General features: G+C 39.5%; 1 protein-coding gene across 7 annotated transcripts in view; it reads right to left on the bottom strand.

Moving 5' to 3' along the window:
• Positions 1-16611, bottom strand: part of ADAMTSL3 (ADAMTS like 3) — a 408215-nt gene that overhangs the window by 139940 nt on the left and 251664 nt on the right. For all 7 annotated transcript variants that reach the window (XM_059879284.1, XM_059879285.1, XM_024982349.2 and 4 more), the window contains exons 14-15: positions 15741-15888; positions 13252-13336 (exon numbers count right to left, since the gene is read on the bottom strand). In XM_059879284.1, coding sequence (XP_059735267.1) covers positions 13252-13336; positions 15741-15888 — 233 coding nt within the window. The remainder of the gene's footprint in view (positions 1-13251; positions 13337-15740; positions 15889-16611) is intronic.

Raw genomic sequence — 16611 nt, forward strand, 5'->3', positions numbered from 1 at the left:
TTATTTAGAAATAGAGACACAGATGTAGAGAACAAATACTAGATAACATCTAACTGTGTTCTGAGAAGAGACCCTGGCAAGATGTATCATTCAAGACTAAGAACTCCCTGACCATCCTTGTGTGACAGCTACAGACTCCCTTGCAGGTGTCCAAGTTCCTTTTCTTCTCTAGATTCCATCCCTTACAGAACCATAGGAGATCAGAGCTGGGAGAAGCTTCCAGTAGCATTTAGCCTAACACCCTCCTTGTACAACTGAGAAGTCTAGAGATGGTAACTGTCTAAAATCCTTATGACTTTTTTTAATATGTTTAAGGTTGCCCTAACTTCAAATGAAAAGCAACAACAAAAATCAAATACATATGTATAGCCCTTCCTTTTCATCAACTTGACTACCAGGCTTTCTTCTTGAGTAGTCAAATACCTATTGTCCCATTTCGTTGTAATTCAGAATTCATTCCTTAAAGATCTGCAGCGTTTTACTTCTCTACACTTTGAAAGCTACTGCCCTAAAATTAACTGAGTTTGCTCTGCCAGGAACTGTCTGATGCGGGTCCTGGTTATAAGCAAGGTGAAAAGACAGCCTTCAGAATGGGAGAAAATAATAGCAAACGAAGCAATGGACAAAGAATTAATCTCAAAAATATATAAGCAACTCCTGCAGCTCAATTCCAGAAAAATAAATGACCCAATCAAAAAGTGGGCCAAAGAACTAAACAGACATTTCTCCAAAGAAGACATACAGATGGTTAACAAACACATGAAAAGATGCTCAAAATCACTCATTATCGGAGAAATGCAAATCAAAACCACAATGAGGTACCATTTAACGCCAGTCAGAATGGCTGTGATCCAAAAGTCTACAAGCAATAAATGCTGGAGAGGGTGTGGAGAAAAGGGAACCCTCTTACACTGTTGGTGGGAATGCAGACTAGTACAGCCACTATGGAGAACAGTGTGGAGATTTCTTTAAAAACTGGAAATAGAACTGCCATTATGACCCAACAATCCCACTGCTGGGCATACACACTGAGGAAACCAGAATTTAAAGAGATACATGTACCCCAATGTTCATTGCAGCACTGTTTATAATAGCCAGGACATGGAAGCAACCTAGATGTCCATCAGCAGATGAATGGATAAGAAAGCTGTGGTACATACACACAATGGAGTATTACTCAGCCATTAAAAAGAATACATTTGAATCAGTTCTAATGAGGTGGATGAAACTGGAGCCTATTATACAGTAATCCAGAAAGAAAAACACCAATACAGCATACTAATACATATATTTGGAATTTAGAAAGATGGTAACAATAACCCTGTATGTGAGACAGCAAAAGAGACACAGACAAAAGATGGTGGAGGAATAGGATGGGGAGACCACTTTCTCCCCCACAAATTCATCAAAAGAACATTTAAAAGCCAAGTAAATTCCACAAAACAACTTTTGAATGCTGGCAGAGGACATCAGGCACCCAGAAAAGCAACCCAGTGTCTTCGAAAGGAGGTAGGAAAAAATATAAAAGACAAAAAAAGAGACAAAAGAGGGAGGGATGGAGCTCCATGCCAGGAAGGGAGTCTTAAAAAGAGAGAAGTTTCCAAACACCAGGAAACACTCTCACTGCCGAGTCTGTGTGGAGCCTTGGAAGCACAGAGGGCAACATAACAGGGAGGAAAAATAAACAATTAAAACCCACAGATTACGAGCCCAACAGTAACTCCCCCAGCGGAGAAGCAGCGAAGACACCTGCACCCGCCACTAGCAAGTGGGGGCTGGGCAGGGAGGCACAGACTACGTCGCTTAGAGTAAGGATCTGGCCTAAATGCCCCGAGCGCTATCTGAGCGAACTAATTTGGGCTACCAAACCAGACTGTGGGATAACTACCACGCCAAAAGCCAGCTTTAACCTAAGACACCGCCAGGCCTGCTCACGGAACAAAGGACTGAACAGAGATAGCCGGCTGCAGAACATCCCCCTCCGGTGACAGGCAGCCAGAGCCGGAAGTGGGCAATCGCAGCCCCAGAGAGACATTATCTACAAAACTGTAAGCAGGCTTCTTTGCTACCTAAGACTTCTTGGGGTTCTGGACAGTCAACATCTGCCAGAAAAGGTGCGCCGGTTGTACACCCAGAAAACCGAGCTGCAGGGAAGCGATAAGTCGCAGCAACCGCGCTCACCAAACACCTCATCAACTGAGTTGCTTGGACCTGGGAAGGGCACAAAACACAGGCCCAACCGAGTCTGCACCTCTGAGGACTACCCAAGTGCCTGAGCCTGAGCGGCTTAGACCTGGGAGGTGCAAGCAGCCCAGGGCCGGCCTCGGATGGTTCCCGGCGGAGCAACCTAGAGCCTGAGCAGTGTGGGCAGGGAGGCTACACGCCGTGAGCAGAGGCAGGCCCAGTGTGGCTGAGGCACTGCGAGCACACGCCAGTGTTATTTGTTTGCAGCGTCCCTCCCTCCCCACAGCGCAACTGAACAAGTGAGCCTAAAAAAAAAAAAAAAAAGTGTCCACCACTGCCCCCTTTGTATCAGGGTGGAAATCAGACACTGAAGAGACCAGCAAACAGAAGACGCTATAACAGAGGGAACCGCCTTGGAAGCGACAGGCAATAGATTAAAACCCTGTCTTTAGTACCGACTACATAGGAAGGGGCCTGTAGATCTTGAGAAATATAAGTCGGACCAAGGAACTAGCCGAAAATGAACTTACCCCACAATACCCACAACACCAGATAAAGTCCTAGATATATTTTTACTATTTTTAACGATCATTCTTTCTTTTTTTTTTAATTAAAAAAATTTTTAAGTCCTCTATTACTCCTTTAATTTTCACTTTCATAACCTACTATTACTTTGCAAAAAAAAAAAAAAAGACCCTATTTTTTTAAAGCAAACTTCATATATACTTTATAATTTTTGTAATCTTGTTTTTTTTCTTTTTCTTTTTTTTTTCTTCTTTTCTTTAACATTGTATTTTTGAAATTCCAAACTCTACTCTAGATTTTTAATTTTAGCTTTTTGGTATTTGTTATCAATTTTGTACCTATATTTTTTTTATATAATTTTTGTGACTTTTTTTTTCTCTCTTTCTTTCTCTTCTTCTTTTCTTTAACATTGTATTTCTGAAATTCCAAACTCTACTCTAGATTTTTAATGTATGCTTTTTGGTATTTGTTATCAATTTTGTACCTATATTTTCTTTATAATTTTTGTGACTTTGTTTTTGATTTTTTGTTTTTTCTCTTTCTTTTTCTCATTCTTTTCTTTAACATTGTATTTTGAAATTCCAAACTCTACTCTAGATTTTTAACTTTTGCTTTTTGGTATTTGTTATCAATTTTGTACCTATATTTTCTTTATAATTTTTGTGACTTTGTTTTTCTTTTTCTCTCTTTCTTTTCCTTCTTCCTTTCTTTAACATTGTATTTTTGAAATTCCAAACTCTACTCCAGATTTTTAATTTTTGCTTTTAGGTATTTGTTACCAATTTTGTACCTTTAAGAACCCAATGTTCAGTACCCATTTTTTACTTGGGAGCGAGATTACTGGCTTGACTGCTCTCTCTCCCTTTGGACTCTCCTTTTTCTCCACCAGGTCGCCTGTGTCTCCTCCCTAACCCCTCTCTACTCTACCCAATTCTGTGAATTTCTGTGTGTTTCAGATGGTGGAGAACACTTAGGGAACTGATTACTGGCTGTATCTGTCTCTCTCCTTTTCATTCCCCCCTTTTATTCTCCTGGCCACCTCTGTCTCCTTCCTTCCTCTTCTCTTCTCTGTATAACTCCGTGAACATCTCTGAGCAGTCCAGCTGTGGAGTGCACATAAGGAAGTAATTACTGGCTAGCTCACTTTCTCCTCTACTGATTCCACCTCATCTCATTCAGGTCACCTCTAACTCCCTCCTTCCTCTTCTCTATGTAACGCTGTGAACCTCTCTGGGTGACCCTCACGGTGGAGAAACTTTTCATCTTTAACCTAGATGTTTTATCGATGCTTCTGTTTTGAGACTACTGTAAAAATAAGACCTATAATTGGAAGCAGGAGGCTTAAGTCAAAACCCTTACTCCAGGGAACTCCTGACTCCAGGGAACATTAATTGACAGGAGCTCATCAAACGCCTCCATACCTACACTGAAACCAAGCACCACACAAGGGCCAACAAGTTCCAGGGCAAGACATACCAAGCAAAGTCTCCAGTAACACAGGAACACAGCCCTTAGCTCCAATATACAGGCTTCCCAAAGTTACTACAAAACCATAAACATCTCATAACTCATTACTGGACATTTCATTGCACTCCAGAGAGAAGAAATCCAGCTCCTCCCACCAGAACACCGACACAAGCTTCCCTAACCAAGAAACCTTGACAAGCCACCTGTACAAACCCACACACAGTGAGGAAACTTGACAATTGAGAGAACTCCACAAATTGCCAGAATACAGAATGGACACCCCAAACTCAGCAATATAAACAAGATGAAGAGACAGAGGAATACCCAGCAGGTAAAGGAACAGGATAAATGCCCACCAAACCAAACAAAAGAGGAAGAGATAGGGACTCTACCTGATAAAGAATTCCGAATAATGATAGTGAAGTTGATCCAAAATCTTGAAATCAAAATGGAATCACAGATAAATAGCCTGGAGACAAGGATTGAGAAGACGCAAGAAAGGTTTAACAAGGACCTAGAAGAAATAAAAAAGAGTCAATATATAATGAATAATGCAATAAATGAGATCAAAAACACTCTGGAGGCAACAAATAGTAGAATAACAGAAGATAGGATTAGTAAATTAAAAGACAGAATGGTAGAAATAAATGAATCAGAGAGGAAAAAAGAAAAACGAATTAAAAGAAATGAGGACAATCTCAGAGACCTCCAGGACAATATCAAACGCTACAACATTCGAATCATAGGAGTCCCGGAAGAAGACAAAAAGAAAGACCATGAGAAAATACTTGAGGAGATAATAGTTGAAAACGTCCCTAAAATGGGGAAGGAAATAATCACTAAAGTCCAAGAAACCCAGAGAGTCCCAAACAGGATAAACCCAAGGCGAAACACCCCAAGACACATATTAATCAAATCAACAAAGATCAAACACAAAGAACAAATATTAAAAGCAGCAAGAGAAAAACAACAAATAACACACAAGGGAATTCCCATAAGGATAACAGCTGATCTTTCAGTAGAAACTCTTCAAGCAAGGAGGGAATGGCAAGACATACGTAAAGTCACGAAAGAAAATAACCTACAGCCCAGATTACTGTACCCAGCAAGGATCTCATTCAAATACGAAGGAGAAATCAAAAGCTTTACAGACAAGCAAAAGCTGAGAGAATTCAGCACCACCAAACCAGCTCTCCAACAAATACTAAAGGATATTCTCTAGACAGGAAACACAAAAAGGGTGTATAAATTCGAACCCAAAACAATAGAGTAAATGGCAACAGGATCATACTTATCAATAATTACCTTAAATGTAAATGGGTTGAATGCCCCAACCAAAAGACAAAGACTGGCTGAATGGATACAAAAACAAGACCCCTACATATGTTGTCTACAAGAGACCCACCTCAAAACAGAGGACACATACAGACTGAAAGTGAAGGGCTGGAAAAAGATTTCCCATGCAAATAGAGACCAAAAGAAAGCAGGAGTAGCAATACTCATATCAGATAAAATAGACTTTAAAAGAAAGGCTGTGAAAAGAGACAAAGAAGGTCACTACATAATGATCAAAGGATCAATCCAAGAAGATATAACAATTATAAATATATATGCACCCAACATAGGAGCACCGCAATATGTAAGACAAATGCTAACAAGTATGAAAGGAGAAATTAACAATAACACAATAATAGTGGGAGACTTTAATACCCCACTCACACCTATGGATAGATCAACTAAACAGAAAATTAACAAGGAAACACAAACTTTAAATGATACAATAGACCAGTTAGACCTAATTGATATCTATAGGACATTTCATCCCAAAACAATGACTTTCACCTTTTTCTCAAGCGCACACGGAACCTTCTCCAGGATAGATCACATCCTGGGCCATAAATCTAGCCTTGGTAAATTCAAAAAAATTGAAATCATTCCAAACATCTTTTATGACCACAATGCAGTAAGATTAGATCTCAATTACAGGAGAAATACTATTAAAAATTCCAACATATGGAGGCTGAACAACACGCTGCTGAATAACCAACAAATCACAGAAGAAATCAAAAAAGAAATCAAAATTTGCATAGAAACGAATGAAAATGAAAACACAACAACCCAAAACCTGTGGGACACTGTAAAAGCAGCAGTGGCCACAACACTGGAAAAGGTCAGTTTTCATTCCAATCCCAAAGAAAGGCAATGCCAAAGAATGCTCAAACTACCACACAATTGCACTAATCTCACATGCTAGTAAAGTAATGCTCAAAATTCTCCAAGCCAGGCTTCAGCAATATGTGAACCGCGAACTTCCTGATGTTCAAGCTGGTTTTAGAAAAGGCAGAGGAACCAGAGACCAAATTGCCAACATCTGCTGGATCATGGAAAAAGCAAGAGAGTTCCAGAAAAACATCTATTTCTGCTTTATTGACTATGCCAAAGCCTTTGACTGTGTGGATCACAATAATCTGTGGAAAATTCTGAAAGAGATGGGAATACCAGACCACCTAATCTGCCTCTTGAGAAATTTGTATGCAGGGCAGGAAGCAACAGTTAGAACTGGACATGGAACAACAGAGTGGTTCCAAATAGGAAAAGGAGTTTGTCAAGGCTGTATATTGTCACCCTGTTTATTTAACTTCTATGCAGAGTACATCAGGAGAAACGCTGGACTGGAAGAAACACAAGCTGGAATCAAGATTGCCGGGAGAAATATCAATAACCTCAGATACGCAGTTGACACCACCCTTATGGCAGAAAGTGAAGAGGAACTAAAAAGCCTCTTGATGAAAGTGAAAGCGTAGAGTGAAAAGTTGGCTTAAAGCTCAACATTCAGAAAACTAAGATCATGGCATCCGATCCCATCACTTCATGGGAAATAGATGGGGAAACAGTGGAAACAGTGTCAGACTTTATTTTTCTGGGCTCCAAAATCACTGCAGATGGTGACTGCAGCCATGAAATTAAAAGACGCTTACTCCTTGGAAGGAAAGTTATGACCAACGTAGATAGCATATTCAAAAGCAGAGACATTACTTTGCCAACAAAGGTTCGTCTAGTCAAGGCTATGGTTTTTCCAGTGGTCATGTATGGATGTGAGAGTTGGACTGTGAAGAAGGCTGAGCACCGAAGAATTGATGCTTTTTAAATGTGGTGTTGGAGAAGACTCTTGAGAGTCCCTTGGACTGCAAGGAGATCCAACCAGTCCATTCTGCAGGAGATCAGCCCTGGGATTGCTTTGGAAGGAATGATGCTAAAGCTAAAACTCCAGTACTTTGGCCAACTCATGCGAAGAGTTGACTCATTGGAAAAGACTCTGATGCTGGGAGGGATTGGGTGCAGGAGGAGAAGGGGATGACAGAGGACGAGATAGCTGGATGACATCACTGACTCGATGGACGTTGAGTCTGAGTGAACTCTGGGAGTTGGTGATGGACAGGGAGGCCTGGCGTGCTGCGATTCATGGGGTCGCAAAGAGTCAGACACGATTGAGCGACTGATCTGATCTGATCTGAAGGGGAAAGTTCATAGCAATACAGGCATACCTCAAGAAACAAGAAAAAGTCAAATAAATAACCTAACTCTACACCTAAAGCAACTAGAAAAGGAAGAAATGAAGAACCCCAGGGTTAGTAGAAGGAAAGAAATCTTAAAAATTAGGGCAGAAATAAATGCAAAAGAAACAAAATAGACCATAGCAAAAATCAACAAAGCCAAAAGCTGGTTCTTTGAAAGGATAAATATAATTGACAAACCATTGGCCAGACTCATCAAGAAACAAAGGGAGAAAAATCAAATCAATAAAATTAGAAACGAAAATGGAAAGATCACAACAGACAACACATAAATACAAAGGATCATAATAGACTACTATCAGCAATTATATGCCAATAAAATGGACAACGTGGAAGAAATGAACAAATTCTTAGCAAAGTACAACTTTCCAAAACTGGACCAGGAAGAAATAGAAAATCTTAACAGACCCATCACAAGCACAGAAATTGAAACTGTAATCAGAAATCTTCCAGCAAACAAAAGCTCAGGTCCAGATGGCTTCACAGCTGAATTCTACCAAAAATTTAGAGAAGAGCTAACACCTATCCTACTCAAACTCTTCCAGAAAATCGCAGAGGAAGGTAAACTTCCAAACTCATTCTATAAGGCCACCATCACCCTAATACCAAAACCTGACAAAGATGCCACAAAAAAAGAAAACTACAGGCCAATATCACTGATGAGCATAGATGCAAAAATTCTTAACAAAATTCTAGCAATCAGAATCCAACAACACATTAAAAAGATCATACACCATGACCAAGTGGGCTTTATCCCACGGATGCAAGGATTCTTCAATATCTGCAAATCAATCAATGTAATACACCACATTAACAAATTGAAAAATAAAAACCATATGATTATCTCAATAGATACAGAGAAAGCCTTTGACAAAATTCAACATCCATTTATGATAACTCTCCAGAAATCAGGAATAGAAGGAACATACCTCAACATAATAAAAGCTATATATGACAAAACCACAGCAAACATTATCCTCAATGGTGAAAAATTGAAAGCATTTCCTCTAAAGTCAGGAACAAGACAAGGGTGCCCACTCTCACCACTACTATTCAACATAGTTTTGGAAGTTTTGGCCACAGCAATCAGAGAAGAAAAAGAAATAAAAGGAATCCAGATTGGAAAAGAAGAAGTAAAACTCTCACTGTTTGCAGATGACATGGGCCTCTACATAGAAAACCCTAAAGACTCCACCAGAAAATTACTAGAACTAATCAATGAATATAGTAAAGTTGCAGGATATAAAATCAACACACAGAAATCCCCTGCATTCCTATACACTAATAATGAGAAAATAGAGAAATTAAGGAAACAATTCCATTCACCATTGCAACGAAAAGAATAAAATACTTAAGAATATATCTACCTAAAGACTAAAGACCTATATATAGAAAACTATAAAACACTGGTGAAAGAAATCAAAGAGGACACTTAATAGATGGAGAAATATACCATGTTCATGGATTGGAAGAATCAATATAGTGAAAATGAGTATACTACCCAAAGCAATTTATAGATTCAATGCAATCCCTATCAAGCTACCAATGGTATTCTTCACAGAGCTAGAACAAATAATTTCACAATTTGTATGGAAATACAAAAAACCTCGAATAGCCAAAGCTATCTTGAGAAAGAAAAATGGAACTGGAGGAATCAACCTGCCTGACTTCAGGCTCTACTACAAAGCCACAGTTATCAAGACAGTATGGTACTGGCACAAAGACAGAAATATAGATCAATGGAACAAAATAGAAAGCCCAGAGATAAATCCACGCACATATGGACACCTTATCTTTGACAAAGGAGGCAAGAATATACAATGGATTAAAGACAATCTCTTTAACAAGTGGTGCTGGGAAAACTGGTCAACCACTTGTAAAAGAATGAAACTAGAACACTTTCTAACACCATACACAAAAATAAACTCAAAATGTATTAAAGATCTAAACGTAAGACCAGAAACTATAAAACTCCTAGAGGAGAACATAGGCAAAACACTCTCCAACATACATCACAGCAGGATCCTCTATGACCCACCTCCCAGAATATTGGAAATAAAAGCAAAAATAAACAAACGGGACCTAATTAAACTTAAAAGCTTCTGCACAACAAAAGAAACTATAAGCAAGGTGAAAAGACAGCCTTCAGAATGGGAGAAAACAATAGCAAATGAAGCAACTGACAAACAACTAATCTCAAAAATATACAAGCAACTCCTACAGCTCAATTACAGAAAAATAAATGACCCAATCAAAAAATGGGCCAAAGAACTAAATAGATAATTCTCCAAAGAAGACATACAGATGGCTAACAAACACATGAAAAGATGCTCAAAATCACTGATTATCAGAGAAATGCAAATCAAAACCACAATGAGGTACCATTTCACGCCAGTCAGAATGGCTGTGATCCAAAAGTCTACAAGCAATAAATGCTGGAGAGGGTGTGGAGAAAAGGGAACCCTCTTACACTGTTGGTGGGGATGCAGACTAGTACAGCCACTATGGAGAACAGTGTGGAGATTCCTTAAAAAACTGGAAATAGAACTGCCTTATGATCCAGCAATCCCACTGCTGGGCATACACACTGAGGAAACCAGAAGGGAAAGAGACACGTGTACCCCAATGTTCATTGCCGCACTGTTTATAATAGCCAGGACATGGAAGCAACCTAGATATCCATCAGCAGATGAATAAGAAAGCTGTGGTACATACACACAATGGAGTATTAGTCAGCCATTAAAAAGAATACATTTGAATCAGTTCTAATGAGGTGGATGAAACTGGAGCCTATCATACAGAGTAAAGTAAGCCAGAAAGAAAAACACCAATACAGTATACTAACACATATATATGGAATTTAGAAATATGGTAACAATAACCCTGTATACGAGATAGCAAAAGAGACACTGATGTATAGAACAGCTTTTGGACTCTGGGAGAGGTAGAGGGTGTGATGATTTGGGAGAATGGCATTGAAACATCTATAATATCATGTATGAAACGAGTCGCCAGTCCAAGTTCCATGCATGATACTGGATGCTTGGGGCTGGTGCACTGGGACGACCCAGAGGGATGGTATTGGGAGGGAGGAGGGAGGAAGGTTCAGGATGGCGAACACATGTATACCTGTGGTGGATTCATTTTGATACATGTCAAAATCAATACAATATTGTAAAGTTAAAAAAAAAAAAAAAAGAGACACAGACATATAGAACAGTCTTTTGGATTCTACGGGAGAGGGCGAGGGCAGGATGATATGGGAGAATGGCATTGAAACATGTAAATTGTCATATGTGAAATGAATCGCCAGTCCAGGTTCAACACATGATACAGGGTGCTCGGGTGCTCGGGGCTGGTGCACTGGGATAACCCAGAGGGATGGGATGGGGAGGGAGGTGGGAGAGGAGTTCAGGATGGGGAACATATGTACACCCATGGCAGATTCAAGTCAATGTATGGAAAAACCAATACAATATTGTAAAGTAAAATAAATAATTTAATTAATTTAAAAAAGAAAATTAAATTAACTGAGGAAGACTTTGTCAAACAAAACAGCTTTTCCTCAGTCCCTGAAGCTGTTCCTTGGTTTCCTGTGAAGTCTGAATACTACCTGCTGCACCTCTTCTTTATGGCTTTGCTTCCTTGCTCTTTCTAACAGTGAGCCTTCCTTGGATTTATTCCTTCCTCTGTTGACGACTCCTACTCTTTCATGGTCCACTTTTTTTTTTGAACACATGATCCACTTTAAAAAAAAATGTTTATTGATTTGGCTGCACTGGCTCTTTATTGCAGCATGGGGGATCTTCAATCTTCATCTTCAATCTTACTTGTGACATGTAGGATCTTTTTAGTGTCAGCATGCAAACTCTCAGTTGTGGTATGTGGGATCTAGTTCCCCGTCCAGGAATCAAACCTGGGCCTCCTGCATTGGGAGCTTGGAGTCTTAGTCACTGGACCACTAGGGCAGTTCCCAAGATTGACTTTTGACTCCACTTTTTCCTCTAAACCTCCACATCCATCATGAGCCAAACACTTCTCTCTTCAGTCAGTTACTCTGGGGTCATTCACCTCATGGTGTTCACAATGTCTTCTGGGTTCACATCCAGATGTTCTGCACATGTCATAAGTGTGATGTGGCAGTTCTCTTGGCCCCCTTGGTCACTGGAAGCAAGGTGCCTTCTCAAAGAAAAGGAATCCATGTGCCCAAGGGGCTCACTGCTGGGATGCACCACAGTGAAAAGGGACATTGACGGATGAGAGCCTGTTCTGAGAGGAGCAACAGGGTTGGTAAGGGACTTAAAAACAATACACAAAAACTGCTGAAAAGGCTAAGAATGATGAACCTGGGAAAGATAGTACTCTAGGGATTCAGTTTTCTGCAAATTTGTGAAAACTTGTCACGTGGGATGAGGCATAGATGTGTGTGTGTGTGTGTGTGTGTGTTTTCAGAAAGCAGAAATTGGAAGGAGGTTATATTTTGGCTCAAAAGGAAAAAAATACTGCAAATAACTCAGGTTGTTCAATCCAAAAAGAGCTCTCAATGCAGTGAACTGTGCCCTTGCCGAAGGTGTTGAAGAGAGAGACTGGCCACCCAGCCTCTGAGATCCGCTTTCCTCTGACCCTCTGTGAATTGTTCTCCCTGTGACAGCCTGTCAGCACGGCAGGCCTCACATATCTGATGTGGAATCAGCTGTCCTGTCCAATTCCTCAAGTCTATCACTGATGCTGTTTTGCTTCTAGATTCCTGGGTAAGAGTCAACGTCTTTGATTCCTTGCTCTCTTTAGGTCCCCATACCTTCACGTCCAGAATGTTTCTTGACATGCTCTTGATACTGTATCTCCATGGATACCATGACAGCCCAAACTTGCCAAATCCCATGTGGACAGAAGTCAATGGATTTTTTATCTCTCTGGAGATTAAGCCTGGCCTTCTCATTTTATAAGTAAGGAAAATAAGACACAGGAAAAATGAAAGACTTATTTACGGTCACATGGTTACAAGTGGTGGTTCTAGGCTCCAAGACTCCTGGCGCCATGTTCTTCCACGCCCCATACCACAGCAGCTCTGGGAGTTCTCCTGATAATCACTCGGGCCATCATGTTACATTTCAGCTTAACTAGTTTGATAAACAGTGGCCATGTCTTATCCATGGAATGATCACTTTATTTGGTTAACACTGTGATGGTCTTTGGTCAAATCATACGCATTAATCTAGATCTAGATATTACCCCCAATCTGGTAACTATAACAGAATACTGAGTCTGCTTTGAGTTAAAAGGCACTGTTCTTTTCTGTGCTTCTCGTAGATGTTGCCAAAGTAAGACTGCTGAATTGTGCAATAGAAGAGAATTCTAGCCAGTTCAGGCTCTCTAGAGTCTGCAAATCCAGGTCATTTGGATTTGAAACATATCATTGTACTCCAATGAGTACAAAAATGACATATATCATGTTAACTGGCTAGGCCCTGAATACTCCCATAAAAGGTCCTGGACTCACGTTGGTTCTTCTGTTGCTATTCTGGTCTCTTCTAGTTCTTGAGCTTGTTTCAGCCAAGGTAATTTAGCTTCCACTGGGCTTTTTTCTAAGGAAAAAGGAACATAAACAACAAGCTTAATTACTCTTAATCATTCAAGAGTTGGACATGTGATTGTTATTTATTGGAGATTTCATCAATTTTTTTTTTCAAATGAACAGTGCATGAAGTGGCTTCTGGACAGAAGCAAAAATTTCTGTCATGTATTTTTTAAATTAACACATTATCAGAATGCAACCAAACAATCTCATGACACAGTTGAATACATTCTCCAAGTTAGCATAAAAACACCTTGTATCAGTACCAGTCTCTGTTGTTTGCATACTAAAGCTCTGATTTCAACCAGATCAGTTTGCTTTCTTTTGCCACACAGTTTTTGCCACTGAGTGAAGAAATTAATAGAGACAAGCAAATAACATAGAAGGCTTAGAAAATTGCGAGGAGGAAAGTCTGTACTATGGTTTACTCAAACTTTAAAATGTTGTAGTTGTTAAGAGAGATGATTACCAATTACAATTGGCCTGCAGGAGCAAGCTGGTGCCCTTCTCTGTCCTTTGAAGCTTCCTAAGATGTGAAGAAAGCATCTAATTATGAAGTGAGAATGGAAATAATTTTGGACTGCTTTGGAGAAATCACAGACGCTAAGAAAGTGGCTATAAAAGTACCACTGACTGCAGAAAAGGAGAAAAGACTTCCCTGAAGAAGTTATATAATCAGTATTTGTACCTTGCATGGAAACCAGTGATTTTTCCAGAAGACAGACATCATGAAAGAAATGAAGAATTAGTTGCTTATGAGGCTATTTGTATGAAGAATGCACCCAGAAATCATGAAGAAGAATCTTACCATCCTCTCTAATGGGCTAATAAGGACGGTTCCTTGGCACTGACACTTGGAAGTAATTCTTTTTCCATTTCCAAAAGGAAATACTTGTCACAAGGATTGGTAATACCTTACTAAAGTGCGTGTATGGAAATAATCCTGTCAAGAGGGGAACACATACATACCCAAGAGGTGGTGCCAAGGTTTGTTCACCCATGGATGCTACCCATGTCTGCTAATTCATGTGGAACAAATGGAACCACACAAAAATTTCTGAGTGCATCTATACATCTAGACTGGAGATTTAGTCTGTAAATCTAGACTTTCAGTCTAGAAAGTCTTCTTTGTTCATGGTAGACGATAGGACGTATGATGAAGAGGACACTGTTCCTTCCACTCTGGTGGAAAGCACGTAGGAATCTTCCTATTCCTCTCTCTCTTCATCTTCCTCCTCCTTTTTCTTCAAAGCAGGCACTGCATCACGTGATTTTATATCCACTTCTTTCTGGAGGTATTTCTTATCTGATCTCCAGTAGCATATTGGGCACCTACTGACCTGGGGAGTTCATCTTTCAGTGTCCTATCTTTTTGCCTTTTCATACTGTTCATGGGGTTCTCAAGACAAGAATACTGAAGTGGTTTGCCATTCCCTTCTCCAGTGGACCACGCTTTGTCAGAACTCTCCACCATTGTGGTTCATAGTTTCATTGAGTTAGACAAGGCTGTGGTCCATGTGTTATGTCCACTAAGAAAGGTTAATATAAGCCTACACAGACAGGAGCCACTGTACCTATACAGTAAGTCTCCTACATACGACCCTTCAAGATGTGAACTTCCAAAGATGTGAATGTGCAGCTGGTTTAGCATGGAACCAGAACTTGTGCCATAAACATCAGGCATGAGTGACACTGCAGCCTGTCTTCCGCATCCTATTGCCAACAATCCTTCAGCTCGACCATCTCCCACCCCCCTCCCTCCTCCAGTCAGTAACTCTTCTTGCCTGTTCAATTGATGCCAGCCCATGTTCTATACTACTGTACTTCTTAAGGTACTTACTGTAAGATTAAGAGTGTTTCCTTTGTGCCAGTACCATACTATCTTGATGACTGGATGGGATGGGGAGAGACGTAGGAGGGGGGTTCAGGATGGGGAACACACGTACACCCGTGCAGATTCATGTCAATGTATGGCAAAACCAATACAATATTCTAAAGTAATTAGCCTCCAATTAAAAAAAAAGTGTTTCCTTTATTTATTTTTTAAAAATGTATTGTTTGTGTGAAAAGCATGATAAACCTATTACAGTACACTACTATATAACTAATTGTGTTAGTTGGGTACCTAGGCTAACTTTGTTGGACTTACAAACAAATTGGATTTATGAACCAGCTCTCAGAATGGAACTCGTTCGTATGTAGGGGACTTACTGCACTGAATCAACAAGATCTAAGTTTCTCTTCAAGATCAATTAATGACATAGGTTTAACTTCTTTATCTAGGTGGACATGTCAATCTGTCAGTGAACAGTTTTTGCAAGAAAGTTAGTATGTTTAAATGCAAATGCTGCAGTATTAGTAAGAGACCTGGAAAGCACCACCTGATTTCACTTTAAAATGCACCACAAATTTACCTTTTGGTTTATAACAGGGGATGGGAATGATACATTCTTCTTTGATGTGTAACTTCAGTTGTGGGTTACAGCCGCCAACATGCTGCCCACGGTGGTTGATACACAGCACAACTCGATAACGTAACCCTCGGCCACAAGTCACTGTGCACTTCAGAGACAAAAAGAGAAGCCAATGAAATTCTACACGAATATTAAACACAAAAGGTCATCAGATAAACATTACATAAGGAACGGGGTGGAGGCTAATTTCCCATGATTCTTTATGCTTCAGGGCCCCTCCCTTGCAAGATTACTTCCAATTCTCACTTTGAAAAGTATTTCAGGTGATGTCACAGCACAAGAACTATTGAAATGCCCTAAAATCTTTCTATACAAATATGAAAGAAACTTAATATAGGTTTTTCTCAAACTTGATTAAAAATTTACACATCATCCAAAACAATCTGTAAAGACAAAAGAAACCTTTTGAAATAGTTAATTAAAAAGATATCAAATTTTGCTCAACCATGCTACAGGATTACCTTTCTATTCTGTGTATAGAAACTTATCTTGCAAAAATATCATATGAAAAGGCTCTCTAAGAGTATTCAGCCAAAAATGTAGGAAAAAATACTACAGGTGTAATAAGGCAGTTAAAATGAATGAAAACATTATGTTATTTTCTCTAAATTTTGTGAATTTTGTGTTGCCAGCATTTCTTTTCTTGAATAATTTGTTTATGATTTAGAAGGTACTTTTTTTTGCCTATGAACGGAATTTTCTCAAGTCATGAATATCCAGGATATCTTTGCAGTATATGTACATTATGTTGGTAAGTATATATGTATGTATGCGTGTTTGTCTTTTTTAATCAAGACTAGTTTTTAGGACT

This window comes from Bos taurus, chromosome 21, assembly GCF_002263795.3.
Source record: "Bos taurus isolate L1 Dominette 01449 registration number 42190680 breed Hereford chromosome 21, ARS-UCD2.0, whole genome shotgun sequence".
In the NCBI taxonomy this organism is placed as follows: Eukaryota; Metazoa; Chordata; class Mammalia; order Artiodactyla; family Bovidae; genus Bos; species Bos taurus.